This window comes from Salmo trutta, chromosome 30 (assembly GCF_901001165.1).
Source record: "Salmo trutta chromosome 30, fSalTru1.1, whole genome shotgun sequence".
Lineage (NCBI taxonomy): Eukaryota > Metazoa > Chordata > Actinopteri > Salmoniformes > Salmonidae > Salmo > Salmo trutta.
The window spans coordinates 37,680,943-37,700,254 of record NC_042986.1 but is presented as its reverse complement, the minus strand read 5'-3'; the positions used below and the strand labels follow the sequence as shown (position 1 = coordinate 37,700,254).

Here is a 19,312-nt window from a genome sequence, read left to right as displayed (position 1 = left end):
TCTACTCCTCAGACTGTTGTTCAGTCTCTAACTACCAAAGAGGATCTACTCCTCAGACTGTTGTTCAGTCTCTAACTACCAAAGAGGATCTACTCCTCAGACTGTTGTTCAGTCTCTAACTACCAAAGAGGATCTACTCCTCAGACTGTTGTTCAGTCTCTAACTACCAAAGAGGATCTACTCCTCAGACTGTTGTTCAGTCTCTAACTACCAAAGAGGATCTACTCCTCAGACTGTTGTTCAGTCTCTAACTACCAAAGAGGATCCACTCCTCAGACTGTTGTTCAGGTGAGATCTGATGCAGTTCTGTATAGCTTTGCAGCTCCTCTCCCTGGTTTCCGTAACAATATATGAGATTATTGCTTTACAACACACCAGAGAATGGAACCTGAGAATGACAGAATTCTGGTTGATGTCCCTCTGTATGATTGGGTTCCACAACCACAATCTTAAGGATCAGTGTCGCGCTAGAGGGACAACTTCCTGTGAAAACGTAATTCAAATAAATTCTGATGGTTATTATAGTGGTTAAACATTTAGGTACATATAAGTGTCTTACATCGGCTGAAAGCTTAATTTCTTGTTAATCTAACTGCACTGTCCAATTTACAGTAGCTATTACAGCGAAACATGCCATGCGATTGTTTGAGAATGGCGCCCCACATCAAAAACATTTTTCCGCTGGCACAGGTTTCATACATTCACATCCCAAAAAATCTGTTTAGGTGGCGCCATCGATTTCAGTAATCCACCTTTCAGAGAAAGGAATCCGAAAATCTACCCCTAAACTTTGTTTCAACAAGTCAAAATATGTTTGTCTCCCTCAGACACCCTAAAATGTAATCAAACTATAATATTTATTTTGGAAAGAAGTATGTTCAATAGGAAACCGATTTTAGCAGGTGCACAACTTCATCATGACGCACCATGACACGGATTTCCAAGACCGTGTCCTCATACAAAAACATATTTCTTATTCGTTTTTGAAGTTGCAAGCCTGAAACTTTGAACATGGACTGCTGATACCCTGTGGAAGCCATAGGAATCGCATCCAGGGAGCTATTTTACAATATGAGCTTTCTCTTGCATATCTAAGAGGATGGTCTCTCTCAAAAAAACAATTTGGGTTGGTGTTCTTTGGATTTTCTCCTACCATATCTATTGTGTTATATTCTCCTACATTATTTTAACATGTCTACAAACTTCAAAGTGTTTTCTTTCCAACGGTACCAATTATATGCATATCCTGTCTTCAGGGCCTGAGCTACAGGCATTTTGCTTTGGGCACGTCATTCAGGCGGAAATGGAGGAAAAGGGGCCTGATCCCTAAGAAGTTTTTAAGATGCCAGAACAATGAGCGCTGAAAGCTTTTTAACCTCTCTAGTCATACAGCACAAGCTTATTAAATTAGGTAATCTCGCAGAATAAACGCTAGCTACATACATCTTTGAAGATTCAGTTGAAAATCTGTTATTTAAATCCAACACAATTTGGGGTATTTCTGGAATGTCTTGCAATCGATGGGTAACTAGCAGCAGCTCTAGTCTCTGTAGGATTGTCAGAATGGGCCTCTGCAGGGCTAATTGGTGACTGAGGTGACGCACGCACGCACGCACGCACGCACGCACGCACGCACACACACACACACACACACACACACACACACACACACACACACACACACACACTCACACGCAACCAGTGAGGTATGAAGTGTGTTCAGCGGACTACTGTCTGTCTGTCCCCCCAGCCCAGGACCCAGGCAGCTGCCCTACTCTCCTCTCCCACCTGGTTGTAATCGTAGCTTTCCCAGGAACTCAGCTCTAATCCAGTTAAAGACAGATTACTGGGTCTCGTGATTTCCTTTAAACCCTCCCTCTCCCTCCTTCCCTGGGCGACACTGGCAAAAAGTATAGGTTGCTTGATATTCTGGAATATGTGCCCTTTTCTCCTCATTCACCTGCAGTCTGGAATCTAGGTCATGTTCTGGAATCTAGGTCATGTTCTCTATGATTGAACATTCACTTCTGTTGTGTGGAAGTGTTACCTTTCACCTTCCATCTGTATCAACTGGTGCATTGCTATGTGCTCTCCTACTGTACAATTAATACAGAAGTGAATGGAGACAGTGTTCCTGTTAAACGTTAACCATCAGTGACAATGTTATCTGATTGATTCCATCACACAATCTGTTGTTATTGGATAAGGGTCAACACTGACAGCTATGAGGGCAGTGACGGGACCCACCATAGACTAGCCTAAAGATAGATTATCTCAGGGGCAGTGGACCCACCATAGACTAGCCTAGGGAGAGATTATCTCAGGGCAGTGGACCCACCATAGACTAGCCTAGGGAGAGATTACCTCAGGGGCAGTGGACCCACCATAGACTAGCCTAGGGAGAGATTATCTCAGGGCAGTGGACCCACCATAGACTAGCCTAGGGAGAGGTGATTTCAGGGCAGTGGACCCACCATAGACTAGCCTAGGGAGAGGTGATTTCAGGGCAGTGGACCCACCATAGACTAGCCTAGGGAGAGATTATCTCAGGGGCAGTGGACCCACCATAGACTAGCCTAGGGAGAGATTACCTCAGGGGCAGTGGACCCACCATAGACTATCCTAGGGAGAGATTACCTCAGGGCAGTGGACCCACCATAGACTAGCCTAGGGAGAGATTACCTCAGAGCAGTGGACCCACCATAGACTAGCCCAGGGAGAGGTGATCTCAGGGCAGTGGACCCACCATAGACTAGCCTAGGGAGAGATTATCTCAGGGGCAGTGGACCCACCATAGACTAGCCTAGGGAGAGGTGATCTCAGGGCAGTGGACCCACCATAGACTAGCCTAGGGATAGATTATCTCAGGGCAGTGGACCCACCATAGACTAGCCTAGGGAGAGATTATCTCAGGGGCAGTGGACCCACCATAGACTAGCCTAGGGAGAGATTACCTCAGGGCAGTGGACCCACCATAGACTAGCCTAGGGAGAGATTACCTCAGGGGCAGTGGACCCACCATAGACTAGCCTAAAGATAGATTATCTCAGGGCAGTGGACCCACCATAGACTAGTCTAGGGAGAGGTGATTTCAGGGCAGTGGACCCACCATAGACTAGCCTAGGGAGAGATTACCTCAGGGGCAGTGGACCCACCATAGACTAGCCTAGGGAGAGATTATCTCAGGGGCAGTGGACCCACCATAGACTAGCCTAGGGAGAGGTGATCTCAGGACAGTGGACCCACCATAGACTAGCCTAGGGAGAGGTGATTTCAGGGGCAGTGGACCCACCATAGACTAGCCTAGGGAGAGATTACCTCAGGGGCAGTGGACCCACCATAGCCTAGCCTAGGGAGAGGTGATCTCAGGGGCAGTGGACCCACCATAGACTAGCCTAGGGAGAGGTGATTTCAGGGCAGTGGACCCACCATAGACTAGCCTAGGGAGAGATTATGTCAGGGGCAGTGGACCCACCATAGACTAGCCTAGGGAGAGATTACCTCAGGGGCAGTGGACCCACCATAGACTAGTCTAGGGAGAGATTACCTCAGGGGCAGTGGACCCACCATAGACTAGCCTAGGGAGAGGTGATCTCTGGGCAGTGGACCCACCATAGACTAGCCTAGGGAGAGGTGATTTCAGGGGCAGTGGACCCACCATAGACTAGCCTAGGGAGAGATTACCTCAGGGGCAGTGGACCCACCATAGCCTAGCCTAGGGAGAGGTGATCTCAGGGGCAGTGGACCCACCATAGACTAGCCTAGGGAGAGGTGATTTCAGGGCAGTGGACCCACCATAGACTAGCCTAGGGAGAGATTATCTCAGGGGAGGTGGACCCACCATAGACTAGCCTAGGGAGAGATTACCTCAGGGGCAGTGGACCCACCATAGACTAGTCTAGGGAGAGATTACCTCAAGGGCAGTGGACCCACCATAGACTAGCCTAGGGAGAGATGATCTCAGGGGCAGTGGACCCACCATAGACTAGCCTAGGGAGAGATTACCTCAGGGGCAGTGGACCCACCATAGACTAGCCTAGGGAGAGATTATCTCAGGGCAGTGGACCCACCATAGACTAGCCTAGGGAGAGGTGATTTCAGGGCAGTGGACCCACCATAGACTAGCCTAGGGAGAGATTACCTCAGGGCAGTGGACCCACCATAGACTAGCCTAGGGAGAGGTGATCTCAGGGCAGTGGACCCACCATAGGCTAGCCTAGGGAGAGAGTATCTCAGGGCAGTGGACCCACCATAGACTAGTCTAGGGAGAGATTACCTCAGGGCAGTGGACCCACCATAGACTAGCCTAGGGAGAGATTATCTCAGGGCAGTGGACCCACCATAGACTAGTCTAGGGAGAGGTGATTTCAGGGCAGTGGACCCACCATAGACTAGCCTAAAGATAGATTATCTCAGGGCAGTGGACCCACTATAGACTAGCCTAGGGAGAGGTGATTCAGGGCAGTGGACCCACCATAGACTAGCCTAGGGAGAGATTACCTCAGGGGCAGTGGACCCACCATAGACTAGCCTAGGGAGAGATTATCTCAGGGGCAGTGGACCCACCATAGACTAGCCTAGGGAGAGGTGATCTCAGGGCAGTGGACCCACCATAGACTAGCCTAGGGAGAGGTGATTTCAGGTTCAGTGGACCCACCATAGACTAGCCTAGGGAGAGATTACCTCAGGGGCAGTGGACCCACCATAGACTAGCCTAGGGAGAGGTGATCTCAGGGGCAGTGGACCCACCATAGACTAGCCTAGGGAGAGGTGATTTCAGGGCAGTGGACCCACCATAGACTAGCCTAGGGAGAGATTATCTCAGGGCAGTGGACCCACCATAGACTAGCCTAGGGAGAGATTATCTCAGGGCAGTGGACCCACCATAGACTAGCCTAGGGAGAGATTACCTCAGGGCAGTGGACCCACCATAGACTAGCCTAGGGAGAGATTACCTCAGGGCAGTGGACCCACCATAGACTAGCCTAGGGAGAGATTATCTCAGGGCAGTGGACCCACCATAGACTAGCCTAGGGAGAGATTACCTCAGGGCAGTGGACCCACCATAGACTAGCCTAGGGAGAGATTACCTCAGGGCAGTGGACCCACCATAGACTAGCCTAGGGAGAGATTATCTCAGGGCAATACACTGTGTAAATCCAGTAAAAGCAGCATGGATTGACGAGGCCTAGCTGCTCTGACTATGTATTCACTGCTGTGCTGCAGTCCTAGGGCAGAAAACGTCTCAGGAGTGGATGAAGGCTTGACCTCCAGACGAAAGACAGTTGCGGTGAAGCCCAGGATCCATCGTGCTGTCCAACGCTGTCAGCCTGACAGCCTGAGCCTGGTGCTTCTTTCCCCATGCCAGCCTGTATAGAGATCAGCAGCATGGTGCATGTATGGACGGGCCCTCCACACTCCAACACACACATTCCACCTCCGCACGGGGGCATTGTGGGAGGGGGCGGACTGTTTGGAACTGTCCGTGTCCAACACCTGGAATGTTTTTCTTAATGAATAACATTTTCCCCTTGCGCAGTCTCCCTGCATTCTTGCCATAGCCCCCTGTTCTGAAGAGAGATGGGGTGTGTGTGTGTGTGTGTGTGTGTGTGTGTGTGTGTGTGTGTGTGTGTGTGTGTGTGTGTGTGTGTGTGTGTGTGTGTGTGTGTGTGTGTGTGTGTGTGTGTGTGTGTGTGTGTGTGTCTGTGTGTGTGTCTCAGTTGGCGGGCAGCGTACAGACACGTGCTTGACCAACGCTCTAATCAGACCCGCAAAACCAGCTGGTGTCAACAGCCGTTTTAAAACCTACAAAAGCCCTGTGTTTTTGTTTCCACACTGGAGTACATTAACATTAGGATCTGACCTAAAGTAACGTTCTCTAACATGCCAACATGAATTGATATATTGATATATGATACATGTACATTTCATCAGTGATTTTCGGGAGCAGCTGTACTATACCCTGGTCTACCCTGGTCCCCTGGTCTACTCTGGTCCCCTGGTCTACCCTGGTCCCCTGGTCTACTCTGGTCCCCTGGTCTACTCTGGTCCCCTGGTCTACCCTGGTCCCCTGGTCTACTCTGGTCCCCTGGTCTACCCTGGTCCCCTGGTCTACCCTGGTCCCCTGGTCCCCTGGTCTACCCTGGTCTACTCTGGTCCCCTGGTCTACCCTGGTCCCCTGGTCTACTCTGGTCCCCTGGTCTACCCTGGTCCCCTGGTCCCCTGGTCTACCCTGGTCTACTCTGGTCCCCTGGTCTACCCTGGTCCCCTGGTCTACTCTGGTCCCCTGGTCTACCCTGGTCCCCTGGTCTACCCTGGTCCCCTGGTCTACCCTGGTCCCCGGGTCTACCCTGGTCCCCTGGTCTACGCTGGTCCCCTGGTCTACCCTGGTCCCCTGGTCTACTCTGGTCCCCTGGTCTACTCTGGTCCCCTGGTCTACTCTGATCCCCTGGTCTACCCTGGTCCCCTGGTCTACTCTGGTCCCCTGGTCTACCCTGGTCCCCTAGTCTACCCTGGTCCCCTGGTCTACTCTGGTCCCCTGGTCTACCCTGGTCCCCTGGTCCCCTGGTCTACCCTGGTCCCCTGGTCTACCCTGGTCCCCTGGTCTACCCTGGTACTCTGGTCTACCCTGGTCCCCTGGTCCCCTGGTCTACTCTGGTCCCCTGGTCTACCCTGGTACCCTGGTCCCCTGGTCTACTCTGGTCCCCTGGTCTACCCTGGTCCCCTGGTCTACTCTGGTCCCCTGGTCTACTCTGGTCCCCTGGTCTACCCTGGTCCCCTGGTCTACCCTAGTCTACCCTGGTCCCCTGGTCTACCCTGGTCCCCTGGTCTACTCTGGTCCCCTGGTCTACTCTGGTCCCCTGGTCTACCCTGGTACCCTGGTCCCCTGGTCTACTCTGGTCCCCTGGTCTACCCTGGTACCCTGGTCCCCTGGTCTACCCTGGTACCCTGGTCCCTTGGTCTACTCTGGTCCCCTGGTCTACTCTGGTCCCCTGGTCTACTCTGGTCCCCTGGTCTACCCTGGTCCCCTGGTCTACCCTGGTCCCCTTGTCTACGGTATATTAAACAATGGGTTCCTAGGTTGGATTTGAAATGTTCTTTGAAATGTGTATCGTTGTTAGTAGATGCTATAACAGAGTTGGTGAAAGCAAGCCCTGGGGTGATTTTACTAGGGCTCTACCCAAATATACTCTTACAAATCACACACACACACACACACACAAAGAGACACACACAGATGCGGTTGCACACACACACACACACACCAACACACACACACACACACACACACACACACACACACACACACACACACACACACACACACACACACACACACACACACACACACACACACAGAGAGAGAGACACTCACAGATGTGGGTGCACACACACACACACAAAGCACCGGTCTGCAGTGGTGCCTTGTAATTACCAACCAAAACCAGGTACATTTCAACATCAGGGAGAAAATAGAACAGCCATCTGATGAGAGGATAGACCTCCAACATAAAGTCATTACAGTGACCCATAGTGGACAATTCAACACAGTCTGGCCATGGTTCAACCACACAGGGGCTGAGATACACTAGAGACCTGACCGTGTGGTACCAGGACAACGACCTCTCCCTCAACGTAATCAAGACAAAGGAGATGATTGTGGACTACAGGAAAAGGATAAGCGAGCACGCCCCCATTCTCATCGACAGGGCTGCAGGGGAGCAGGTTGAGGGTTTCAAGTTCCTTGGCGTCCACATCACCATCAAACTAACATGGTCCAAGCACACCAAGACAGTCGTGAAGAGGGCATGACAAAACCTATTCCCCATCAGGAGACTGAAAAGATTTGGCATGGGTCTTCAGATCCTCAAAAGGTTCTACAGCTGCACCATCGAGAGCATCCTGAGGGGTTGCATCACTGCCTGGTATGGCAACTGCTTGGCCTCTGACCACAAGGCACTACAGAGGGTAGTGCGAACGGCCCAGTACCAGATCCTACTGGTCTCAGGTGTGTGAGTGGCTGAATGTATCCTACTGGTCTCAGGTGTGTGAGTGGCTGGATGTATCCTACTGGTCTCAGGTGTGTGAGTGGCTGAATGTATCCTACTGGTCTCAGGTGTGTGAGTGGCTGAATGTATCCTACTGGTCTCAGGTGTGTGAGTGGCTGGATGTATCCTACTGGTCTCAGGTGTGTGAGAGGCTGGATGTATCCTACTGGTCTCAGGTGTGTGAGTGGCTGAATGTATCCTACTGGTCTCAGGTGTGTGAGTGGCTGAATGTATCCTACTGGTCTCAGGTGTGTGAGTGGCTGGATGTATCCTACTGGTCTCAGGTGTGTGAGTGGCTGGATGTATCCTACTGGTCTCAGGTGTGTGAGAGGCTGGATGTATCCTACTGGTCTCAGGTGTGTGAGAGGCTGGATGTATCCTACTGGTCTCAGGTGTGTGAGTGGCTGGATGTATCCTACTGGTCTCAGGTGTGTGAGAGGCTGGATGTATCCTACTGGTCTCAGGTGTGTGAGTGGCTGGATGTATCCTACTGGTCTCAGGTGTGTGAGAGGCTGGATGTATCCTACTGGTCTCAGGTGTGTGAGTGGCTGGATGTATCCTACTGGTCTCAGGTGTGTGAGTGGCTGGATGTATCCTACTGGTCTCAGGTGTGTGAGAGGCTGGATGTATCCTACTGGTCTCAGGTGTGTGAGAGGCTGGATGTATCCTACTGGTCTCAGGTGTGTGAGTGGCTGGATGTATCCTACTGGTCTCAGGTGTGTGAGAGGCTGGATGTATCCTACTGGTCTCAGGTGTGTGAGTGGCTGGATGTATCCTACTGGTCTCAGGTGTGTGAGAGGCTGGATGTATCCTACTGGTCTCAGGTGTGTGAGTGGCTGGATGTATCCTACTGGTCTCAGGTGTGTGAGTGGCTGGATGTATCCTACTGGTCTCAGGTGTGTGAGTGGCTGGATGTATCCTACTGGTCTCAGGTGTGTGAGAGGCTGGATGTATCCTACTGGTCTCAGGTGTGTGAGTGGCTGGATGTATCCTACTGGGTCTCAGGTGTGTGAGTGGCTGGATGTATCCTACTGGTCTCAGGTGTGTGAGAGGCTGGATGTATCCTACTGGTCTCAGGTGTGTGAGTGGCTGGATGTATCCTACTGGTCTCAGGTGTGTGAGTGGCTGGATGTATCCTACTGGTCTCAGGTGTGTGAGAGGCTGGATGTATCCTACTGGTCTCAGGTGTGTGAGAGGCTGGATGTATCCTACTGGTCTCAGGTGTGTGAGTGGCTGGATGTATCCTACTGGTCTCAGGTGTGTGAGAGGCTGGATGTATCCTACTGGTCTCAGGTGTGTGAGAGGCTGGATGTATCCTACTGGTCTCAGGTGTGTGAGAGGCTGGATGTATCCTACTGGTCTCAGGTGTGTGAGTGGCTGGATGTATCCTACTGGTCTCAGGTGTGTGAGAGGCTGGATGTATCCTACTGGTCTCAGGTGTGTGAGTGGCTGGATGTATCCTACTGGTCTCAGGTGTGTGAGTGGCTGGATGTATCCTACTGGTCTCAGGTGTGTGAGTGGCTGGATGTATCCTACTGGTCTCAGGTGTGTGAGTGGCTGGATGTATCCTACTGGTCTCAGGTGTGTGAGAGGCTGGATGTATCCTACTGGTCTCAGGTGTGTGAGAGGCTGGATGTATCCTACTGGTCTCAGGTGTGTGAGTGGCTGGATGTATCCTACTGGTCTCAGGTGTGTGAGTGGCTGGATGTATCCTACTGGTCTCAGGTGTGTGAGTGGCTGGATGTATCCTACTGGTCTCAGGTGTGTGAGAGGCTGGATGTATCCTACTGGTCTCAGGTGTGTGAGAGGCTGGATGTATCCTACTGGTCTCAGGTGTGTGAGAGGCTGGATGTATCCTACTGGTCTCAGGTGTGTGAGAGGCTGGATGTATCCTACTGGTCTCAGGTGTGTGAGAGGCTGGATGTATCCTACTGGTCTCAGGTGTGTGAGTGGCTGGATGTATCCTACTGGTCTCAGGTGTGTGAGTGGCTGAATGTATCCTACTGGTCTCAGGTGTGTGAGAGGCTGGATGTATCCTACTGGTCTCAGGTGTGTGAGAGGCTGGATGTATCCTACTGGTCTCAGGTGTGTGAGAGGCTGGATGTATCCTACTGGTCTCAGGTGTGTGAGTGGCTGGATGTATCCTACTGGTCTCAGGTGTGTGAGTGGCTGGATGTATCCTACTGGTCTCAGGTGTGTGAGAGGCTGGATGTATCCTACTGGTCTCAGGTGTGTGAGTGGCTGGATGTATCCTACTGGTCTCAGGTGTGTGAGTGGCTGGATGTATTCTACTGGTCTCAGGTGTGTGAGTGGCTGGATGTATCCTACTGGTCTCAGGTGTGTGAGTGGCTGGATGTATCCTACTGGTCTCAGGTGTGTGAGAGGCTGGATGTATCCTACTGGTCTCAGGTGTGTGAGTGGCTGGATGTATCCTACTGGTCTCAGGTGTGTGAGAGGCTGGATGTATCCTACTGGTCTCAGGTGTGTGAGAGGCTGGATGTATCCTACTGGTCTCAGGTGTGTGAGTGGCTGGATGTATCCTACTGGTCTCAGGTGTGTGAGTGGCTGGATGTATCCTACTGGTCTCAGGTGTGTGAGAGGCTGGATGTATCCTACTGGTCTCAGGTGTGTGAGAGGCTGGATGTATCCTACTGGTCTCAGGTGTGTGAGTGGCTGGATGTATCCTACTGGTCTCAGGTGTGTGAGAGGCTGGATGTATCCTACTGGTCTCAGGTGTGTGAGTGGCTGGATGTATCCTACTGGTCTCAGGTGTGTGAGAGGCTGGATGTATCCTACTGGTCTCAGGTGTGTGAGAGGCTGGATGTATCCTACTGGTCTCAGGTGTGTGAGTGGCTGGATGTATCCTACTGGTCTCAGGTGTGTGAGAGGCTGGATGTATCCTACTGGTCTCAGGTGTGTGAGAGGCTGGATGTATCCTACTGGTCTCAGGTGTGTGAGAGGCTGGATGTATCCTACTGGTCTCAGGTGTGTGAGAGGCTGGATGTATCCTACTGGTCTCAGGTGTGTGAGTGGCTGGATGTATCCTACTGGTCTCAGGTGTGTGAGTGGCTGGATGTATCCTACTGGTCTCAGGTGTGTGAGTGGCTGGATGTATCCTACTGGTCTCAGGTGTGTGAGAGGCTGGATGTATCCTACTGGTCTCAGGTGTGTGAGTGGCTGGATGTATCCTACTGGTCTCAGGTGTGTGAGTGGCTGGATGTATCCTACTGGTCTCAGGTGTGTGAGTGGCTGGATGTATCCTACTGGTCTCAGGTGTGTGAGAGGCTGGATGTATCCTACTGGTCTCAGGTGTGTGAGTGGCTGGATGTATCCTACTGGTCTCAGGTGTGTGAGAGGCTGGATGTATCCTACTGGTCTCAGGTGTGTGAGTGGCTGGATGTATCCTACTGGTCTCAGGTGTGTGAGTGGCTGGATGTATCCTACTGGTCTCAGGTGTGTGAGTGGCTGGATGTATCCTACTGGTCTCAGGTGTGTGAGTGGCTGGATGTATCCTACTGGTCTCAGGTGTGTGAGTGGCTGGATGTATCCTACTGGTCTCAGGTGTGTGAGAGGCTGGATGTATCCTACTGGTCTCAGGTGTGTGAGTGGCTGGATGTATCCTACTGGTCTCAGGTGTGTGAGAGGCTGGATGTATCCTACTGGTCTCAGGTGTGTGAGTGGCTGGATGTATCCTACTGGTCTCAGGTGTGTGAGAGGCTGGATGTATCCTACTGGTCTCAGGTGTGTGAGTGGCTGGATGTATCCTACTGGTCTCAGGTGTGTGAGTGGCTGGATGTATCCTACTGGTCTCAGGTGTGTGAGAGGCTGGATGTATCCTACTGGTCTCAGGTGTGTGAGTGGCTGGATGTATCCTACTGGTCTCAGGTGTGTGAGAGGCTGGATGTATCCTACTGGTCTCAGGTGTGTGAGTGGCTGGATGTATCCTACTGGTCTCAGGTGTGTGAGAGGCTGGATGTATCCTACTGGTCTCAGGTTAAGGCCCAGTGGTTCACTGCTCCTTCACTGGAATTCAGGGACTCTGCTTCAGTTAAATATTTTACTTGAGCAAGGGCCAAGTCATGTTATATGATCTGTGTATATTTATCGATTAGCCAACGGTACAGGACAAAAGGACATGGTTTCCATTACGGCCTTGCACAATAGCAGCCTGTGAAGCAAGCCAAGGCAAGGCACGCTCGTTAATCTGTCTGTGGATTGGAGCGGGTTTTTATGTGTTCAATTAGAAAAGCTTTGTTGAGCTCTATGTGTTGTCGTCCGCTGATCTAGTGGCCCTATGTTTACTTAGTTCTCTTATATTGTAACTGACACTTAATAAACATGCCCTAATGACTAGGTGTCTATGGGAAATATGACTATTTCATTTCTCATGGGTAACACAGACTGTTTTTCCATCCACAATCCACATCACACTTTCCACCTCCGTCATGTCCCAACATGCTGTGTGTTTGCTGTTCCTTGGTCCTCTGATGTTGAAAGAGGCCCCAGTGATCTCTGCATCTCTTTCCTCTTCTCTAGCTGCCTCTCTTTCTCCCGCTCTTCTCTAGCTGCCTCTCTTTCTCCCGCTCTTCTCTAGCTGCCTCTCTTTCTCCCGCTCTTCTCTAGCTGCCTCTCTTTCTCCCGCTCTTCTCTAGCTGCCTCTCTTTCTCCCGCTCTTCTCTAGCTGCCTCTCTTTCTCCCGCTCTTCTCTAGCTGCCTCTCTTTCTCCCGCTCTTCTCTAGCTGCCTCTCTTTCTCCCGCTCTTCTCTAGCTGCCTCTCTTTCTCCCGCTCTTCTCTAGCTGCCTCTCTTTCTCCCGCTCTTCTCTAGCTGCCTCTCTTTCTCCCGCTCTTCTCTAGCTGCCTCTCTTTCTCCCGCTCTTCTCTAGCTGCCTCTCTTTCTCCCGCTCTTCTCTAGCTGCCTCTCTTTCTCCCGCTCTTCTCTAGCTGCCTCTCTCGTTCTCCTGCTTTTCAGAAAGTAATCAGTCCCCCTCTTTCTTTTCAGCCCTTTCTGCCTCTTCTCTTTCTCTCTGTCTTGTTTTTATCCTCCTCCCTCAACTACTCTCCCCTCCTCCCTCAAGCACTCTCCCCTCCTCCCTCAACTACTCTGCCCTCCTCCCTCAACTACTCTCCCCTCCTCCCTCAAGCACTCTCCTCTCCTCCCTCAACTACTCTCCCCTCCTCCCTCAACTACTCTCCCCTCCTCCCTCAATCACTCTGCCCTCCTCCCTCAAGCACTCTCCCCTCCTCCCTCAACTACTCTCCCCTCCTCCCTCAATCACTCTGCCCTCCTCCCTCAAGCACTCTCCCCTCCTCCCTCAACTACTCTCCCCTCCTCCCTCAATCACTCTCCCCTCCTCCCTCAAGCACTCTCCTCTCCTTCCTCAATCACTCTGCCCTCCTCCCTCAACTACTCTCCCCTCCTCCCTCAACCACTCTCCTCTCCTTCCTCAATCACTCTGCCCTCCTCCCTCAACTACTCTCCCCTCCTCCCTCAACCACTCTCCTCTCCTTCCTCAACCACTCTCCTCTCCTCCCTCAACCACTCTCCCCTCCTCCCTCAACTACTCTCCCCTCCTCCCTCAACCACTCTCCTCTCCTTCCTCAATCACTCTCCCCTCCTCCCTCAACTACTCTCCCCTTCTCCCTCAACCATGATGATGTCTTGGTTATTCAGAGTCACTGATGTGGAGAGAACATTTACGTGGGTGAGTGGGACAACAAGGTATAACACTCAGAGCCCAAAAGAGGGTATAATAGGGCTGTTCTGCAGTGTCCCATGTCACCCTGAACACCCACCTTGAACACGAGGGTCTCCTCCGGGTGCTGAGGGAGCTGTCCACTTCATCATTCACAGATTATGACAGGGCTTCAAAGATGAGATCACAACAGCGCTATTTATTTATTGTCTAGAACCACTAGAATGTCATAAAGACCACCTCCAACTTCAGCCTAACGGGACCAGTGATTTCTTTATCTCAATGTTCACCTCTGACTCCTGGCCTGACTCCTGGCCTGACTCCTGGCCTGACCCCTGGCCTGACCCCTGGCCTGACCCCTGGCCTGACCATTATGACCTGTCCTGTGTAACCTGATCTGATACCATTATGATCTGTCCTGTGTAACCTGATCTGATACCATTATGACCTGTCCTGTGTAACTTGATCTGATACCATTATAACCTGTCCTGTGTAACCTGATCTGATACCATTATAACCTGTCCTATGTAACCTGATCTGATACCATTATAACCTGTCCTATGTAACCTGATCTGATACCGTGATTAGTTGAACTTGACACTGATTCTATCTGCATTGTCTGTCATGACAATTACTACAGATCTGTAATTGGAATACAGTTACTGTTACGCGTTTGCATTGAAAACATGTTATTTCATTACGTGTTGGTCCTTACTCCCCAATGCTGGCAGTAGCCCAGTAACCTCTGTAGAATTGTGTACGATGGAAAGGTTTTCCTGTGATATCCCAGTCGTGTTGGTAGCGTAGTGTACGTTGGGTAGCTTACTGGAGAGTCTGTATGCAGAGTGAGCTCATCCTCTGGGCTGACTGAACACTGTGAACACTCTTAGTGAAACAGACACCGCTCCCGTAGAAAGATAAGCCCATTGCCTTCAATCAAAGAGCAGGAAGTCATGACCTTTAAGTTCTCCTTACAGACGGCAAATATAGCACGATACCTGCAAGTATAACTGTGTATAACCTAAGGAATTGTTTCTACTTTATGTCATTTGTCCATGTCTCCTCAACCAGTCTGCATATTATTGAACTATTCGATCCATAATGTTTTTATAAATTATGGAATAACTAATCGTCAGGTATTTTGTGTTCTCTTCCATCTGCTTTCCGCTAAGCTCTCAGTGTGGTGGGACAGAAGCTCCCTTCAAGCCCGCATGGCTGCATGGAGGGAAGCTGTTACCCGGCAACAGGCAACCTGCTGGTTGGCCGAGCCATGAATCTGACCGCTACCTCCACTTGTGGTCTTCATGGACCAGAACACTACTGTATAGTCAGCCACCTGCAGGTGAGAACACACACACACACATACACATACACACACATACACACACACACACACACACACACACACACACACACACACACACACACACACACACACACACACACACACACACACACACACACACACACACACACACACACACACACACACACACACAATTGGACTTGAAACTGAACTGTTCAATTTCAGTCCCAGGTATACAGCTCACCCCGCCTTCCTCTCTCTTCCCACCCCCCCTCCCTATCTCCATCCTTTCTCTCTCTTCCAATTCCCTCCCTCCCTATCTCCATCCTTCCTCCCTCCCTATCTCCATCCTTCCTCCCTCTCCCCCCCCCCCTCCCTGACACATGTTAACTTGATGCTCTGCCTGCCAGCATGTAGGCTATGTGTTCTACCTCATTGCTAACCTGTGGGGAGGAGAAAACGCAGCACATCGTTGAGTATAAGGTAACATGATTGACAGGTGGTGACTTAGCTAGCGCAGGGCGGGACACGGTGACTGACAGCCAGTGTAAGGGGCTGGGCCAGGCCCGGTGCCAAAGGCTGATCTGCAGTAATCTTCCTATGGGCTGTTTGTTGTGACGCTCTGTCAGAGGGGCTCCTGTCTGGCCCCACCACCCACCTGATGGACTGGAACTAAAACTGTAACGCCTAGCCCAGCTCTCACTGGGTCGAGGACGGGAGGATGTTCCTGTGTCAGTGAAGATCAGTCAACTCTTAGATGAGTGTTGATGTTGCACTGGAAATGCTCAGTTGTAATCTGAGGTTCCTCCATGCTTGACTAATGAGAGATAGATACGTCTGAGATGTGAGGAGAGGGAGAGAGGTTTGTTGATGGAGGATCAGTTTAAGATGGTGGTAACCTAAGCATGAAGAGAGGAATGCCCTTATAAGTCTAGGTCCTGAATGAGGACGTGAAAAAGAGATTTAGGGGGAGAGTTGGTGTGGTAGGCATGTGTGCCCCAACAAACTATACTGATACTGTACACACTATACTGATACTGTACACACTATACTGACACTGTACACACTATACTGATACTGTACACACTGTACTGACACTGTACACACTATACTGATACTGTACACACTGTACTGATACTGTACACACTATACTGATACTGTACACACTACTGATACTGTACACACTATACTGAAACTGTACACACTATACTGATACTGTACACACTATACTGATACTGTACACACTATACTGTACACACCATACTGATACTGTACACACTATACTGTACACACTATACTGATACTGTACACACTACACTGATACTGTACACACTATACTGATACTGTACACACTATACTGTACACACTATACTGATACTGTACACACCATACTGATACTGTACACACTATACTGATACTGTACACACTATACTGTACACACCATACTGATACTGTACACACTATACTGATACTGTACACACTATACTGATAATGTACACACTATACTGATACTGTACACACCATACTGATACTGTACACACTATCCAGATACTGTACACACTATACAGATACTGTACACACTATACTGATACTGTACACACCATACTGACACTGTACACACTATACTGTACACACTATACTGATACTGTACACACCATACTGATACTGTACACACTATACTGATACTGTACACACTATCCTGATACTGTACACACTATCCGGATACTGTGCACACTATACTGTACACACTATACTGATACTGTACGCACTATACTGATACTGTACACACTATCCAGATACTGTACACACTATCCGGATACTGTGCACACTATACCGATAATGTACACACTATACTGTACACACTATACTGATACTGTACACACTATACTGATACTGTACCCACTATACTGATACTGTACACACTATACTGATACTGTACACACTATCCAGATACTGTACACACTGTACTGATACTGTACACACTATACTGTACACACTATCCAGATACTGTACACACCATACTGATACTGTACACACTATACTGATACTGTACACACTATCCAGATACTGTACACACTGTACTGATACTGTACACACTATACTGTACACACTATACTGATACTGTACACACTATTCAGATACTGTACACACTGTACTGATACTGTACACACTATACTGTACACACCATACTGATACTGTACACACTATACTGTACACACTATACTGATACTGTACACACTATACTGATACTGTACACACTATACTGTACACACTGTACTGATACTGTACACACTATACTGTACACACTGTACTGATACTGTACACACTATACTGTACACACCATACTGATACTGTACACACTATACTGTACACACTGTACTGATACTGTACACACTATACTGTACACACTATACTGATACTGTACACACTATACTGTACACACCATACTGATACTGTACACACTATACTCAAATCAAATCAAATGTTATTAGTTACATGCCCCTAATACAACAGGTGTAGACCTTACGAGCCCCTAACCAACAATGCAGTTTAAAAAAATAAGAATAAGAATTAAAAGTAACAAGTAATTAAAGAGCAGCAGTAAAATAACAATAATGAGACTATATACTGAGGGGTACCGGTACAGAGTCAATGTGCGGCAACACCGGTTAGTTGAGGTAATATGTACATGTAGGTAGAGTTATTAAAGTGACTATGTATAGATGATAACAACAGAGAGAAGCAGCAGTGTAAAAGAGGGTGGGGTGGGGGAGTGGGGGCGGGGGTGCAATGCAAATAGTCTGGGTATCCTTTTGATTAGATGTTCAGGAGTCTTATGGCTTGGAGGTAGAAGCTGTTTAGAAGCCTCTTGAGTCTTTGACAATTTTTAGGGCCTTCCTCTGACCGCCTGGTATAGAGGTCCTAGATGGCAGGAAGCTTGGCCCCGGTGATGTACTGGGTCGCACTACCCTCTGTAGTGCCTTGTGGTCGGAGGCCGAGCAGTTGCCATACCAGGTAGTGATGCAACCAGTCAGGATGTTCTTGATGGTGCAGCTGTAGAATCTTTTGAGGATCTGAGGATCCAAGCCAAATATTTTCAGTCTCCTGAGGGGGAATAGGTTTTATCGTGCCCTCTTCATGACTGTCTTGGTGTGTTTGGACCATGTTAGTTTGTTGGTGATGTGGACGCCAAGGAACTTGAAGCGTTCAACCTGCTCCACTGCAGACCTGTTGATGAGAATGTGGACGTGCTCAGTCCTCTTTTTCCTGTAGTCCACAATCATCTCCTTTGTCTTGATCACGTTGAGGGAGAGGTTGTCCTGGCACCACACGGCCAGGTCTCTGACCTCCTCTCTATAGGCTGTCCCATCGTTGTCGGTGATCAGGCCAACCACTGTTGTGTCATTGGCAAGCTTAATGATGGTTTTGGAGTTGTGCCTGGCCGTGCAGTCATAAGTGAACAGAGAGTACAAGAGGGGACTGAGCACGCACCCCTGAGGGGCCCCTGTGTTGAGGATCAGTGTGGCGGATGTGTTGTTACCTACCCTTACCACTTGGGGGGAGGCCCGTGAGGAAGTCCAGGATCCAGTTGCAGAGGGAGGTGTTTAGTCCCAGGGTACTTAGCTTATTGATAAGCGTGGAGGGCACTATTGTATTTAACGCTGAGCTGTAGTCAATGTTGTTGTTGTTGGAGGCTCAACCTAGTTAAGAAACCTGCTCTGGAGTCCCCCCCCCCCTGCCCCCCCTGCCCCCCCCTGCCCCCCCTCCCCCTCGTGATATATACCTACTGCTTCTGTCTCCCTGTAGGAATCAGACAAGTGTTTTGCGTGTAACTCTCAGCATCCTTATGACCCGTACAACCACAAAAACAGTCACCGCGTGAAGAACGTCATCCAACTCAAGGACAGCGACGAGGACCTCACCTGGTGGCAGTCTGTCAACGGTGTGTGTGTGTGTGTTTGTGTGTGTGTGTTTATGTGTGTGTGTGCGTGTGTGTGTGTGTGTGTGTGCGTGTGTGTGTGTGTGTGTGTGTGTGTGTGTGCGTGTTTATGTGTGTGTGTGTGTGTGTGTGTGTGCATGTTTATGTGTGTGTGTGTGTGTGTGTGCGTGTTTATGTGTGTGTGTGTGCATGTTTATGTGTGTGTGTGTGTACATGTTTATGTGTGTGTGTGTGTGCGTGTTTATGTGTGTGTGTGTGCGTGTTTATGTGTGTGTGTGTTTATGTGTGCGTCTGTCTGTATGTGTGTATCATCTGCAATAATTC

At 49.9% G+C, this 19,312-nt stretch overlaps 1 protein-coding gene across 2 annotated transcripts in view; it reads left to right on the top strand.

Moving 5' to 3' along the window:
• LOC115168598 (laminin subunit beta-2) overlaps positions 1–19,312 on the top strand; it is an 88,357-nt gene that overhangs the window by 29,698 nt on the left and 39,347 nt on the right. For both annotated transcript variants that reach the window (XM_029724020.1, XM_029724021.1), the window contains exons 3-4: positions 14,915–15,084; positions 18,856–18,991. In XM_029724020.1, the coding sequence (XP_029579880.1) occupies positions 14,915–15,084; positions 18,856–18,991 (306 nt within the window). The remainder of the gene's footprint in view (positions 1–14,914; positions 15,085–18,855; positions 18,992–19,312) is intronic.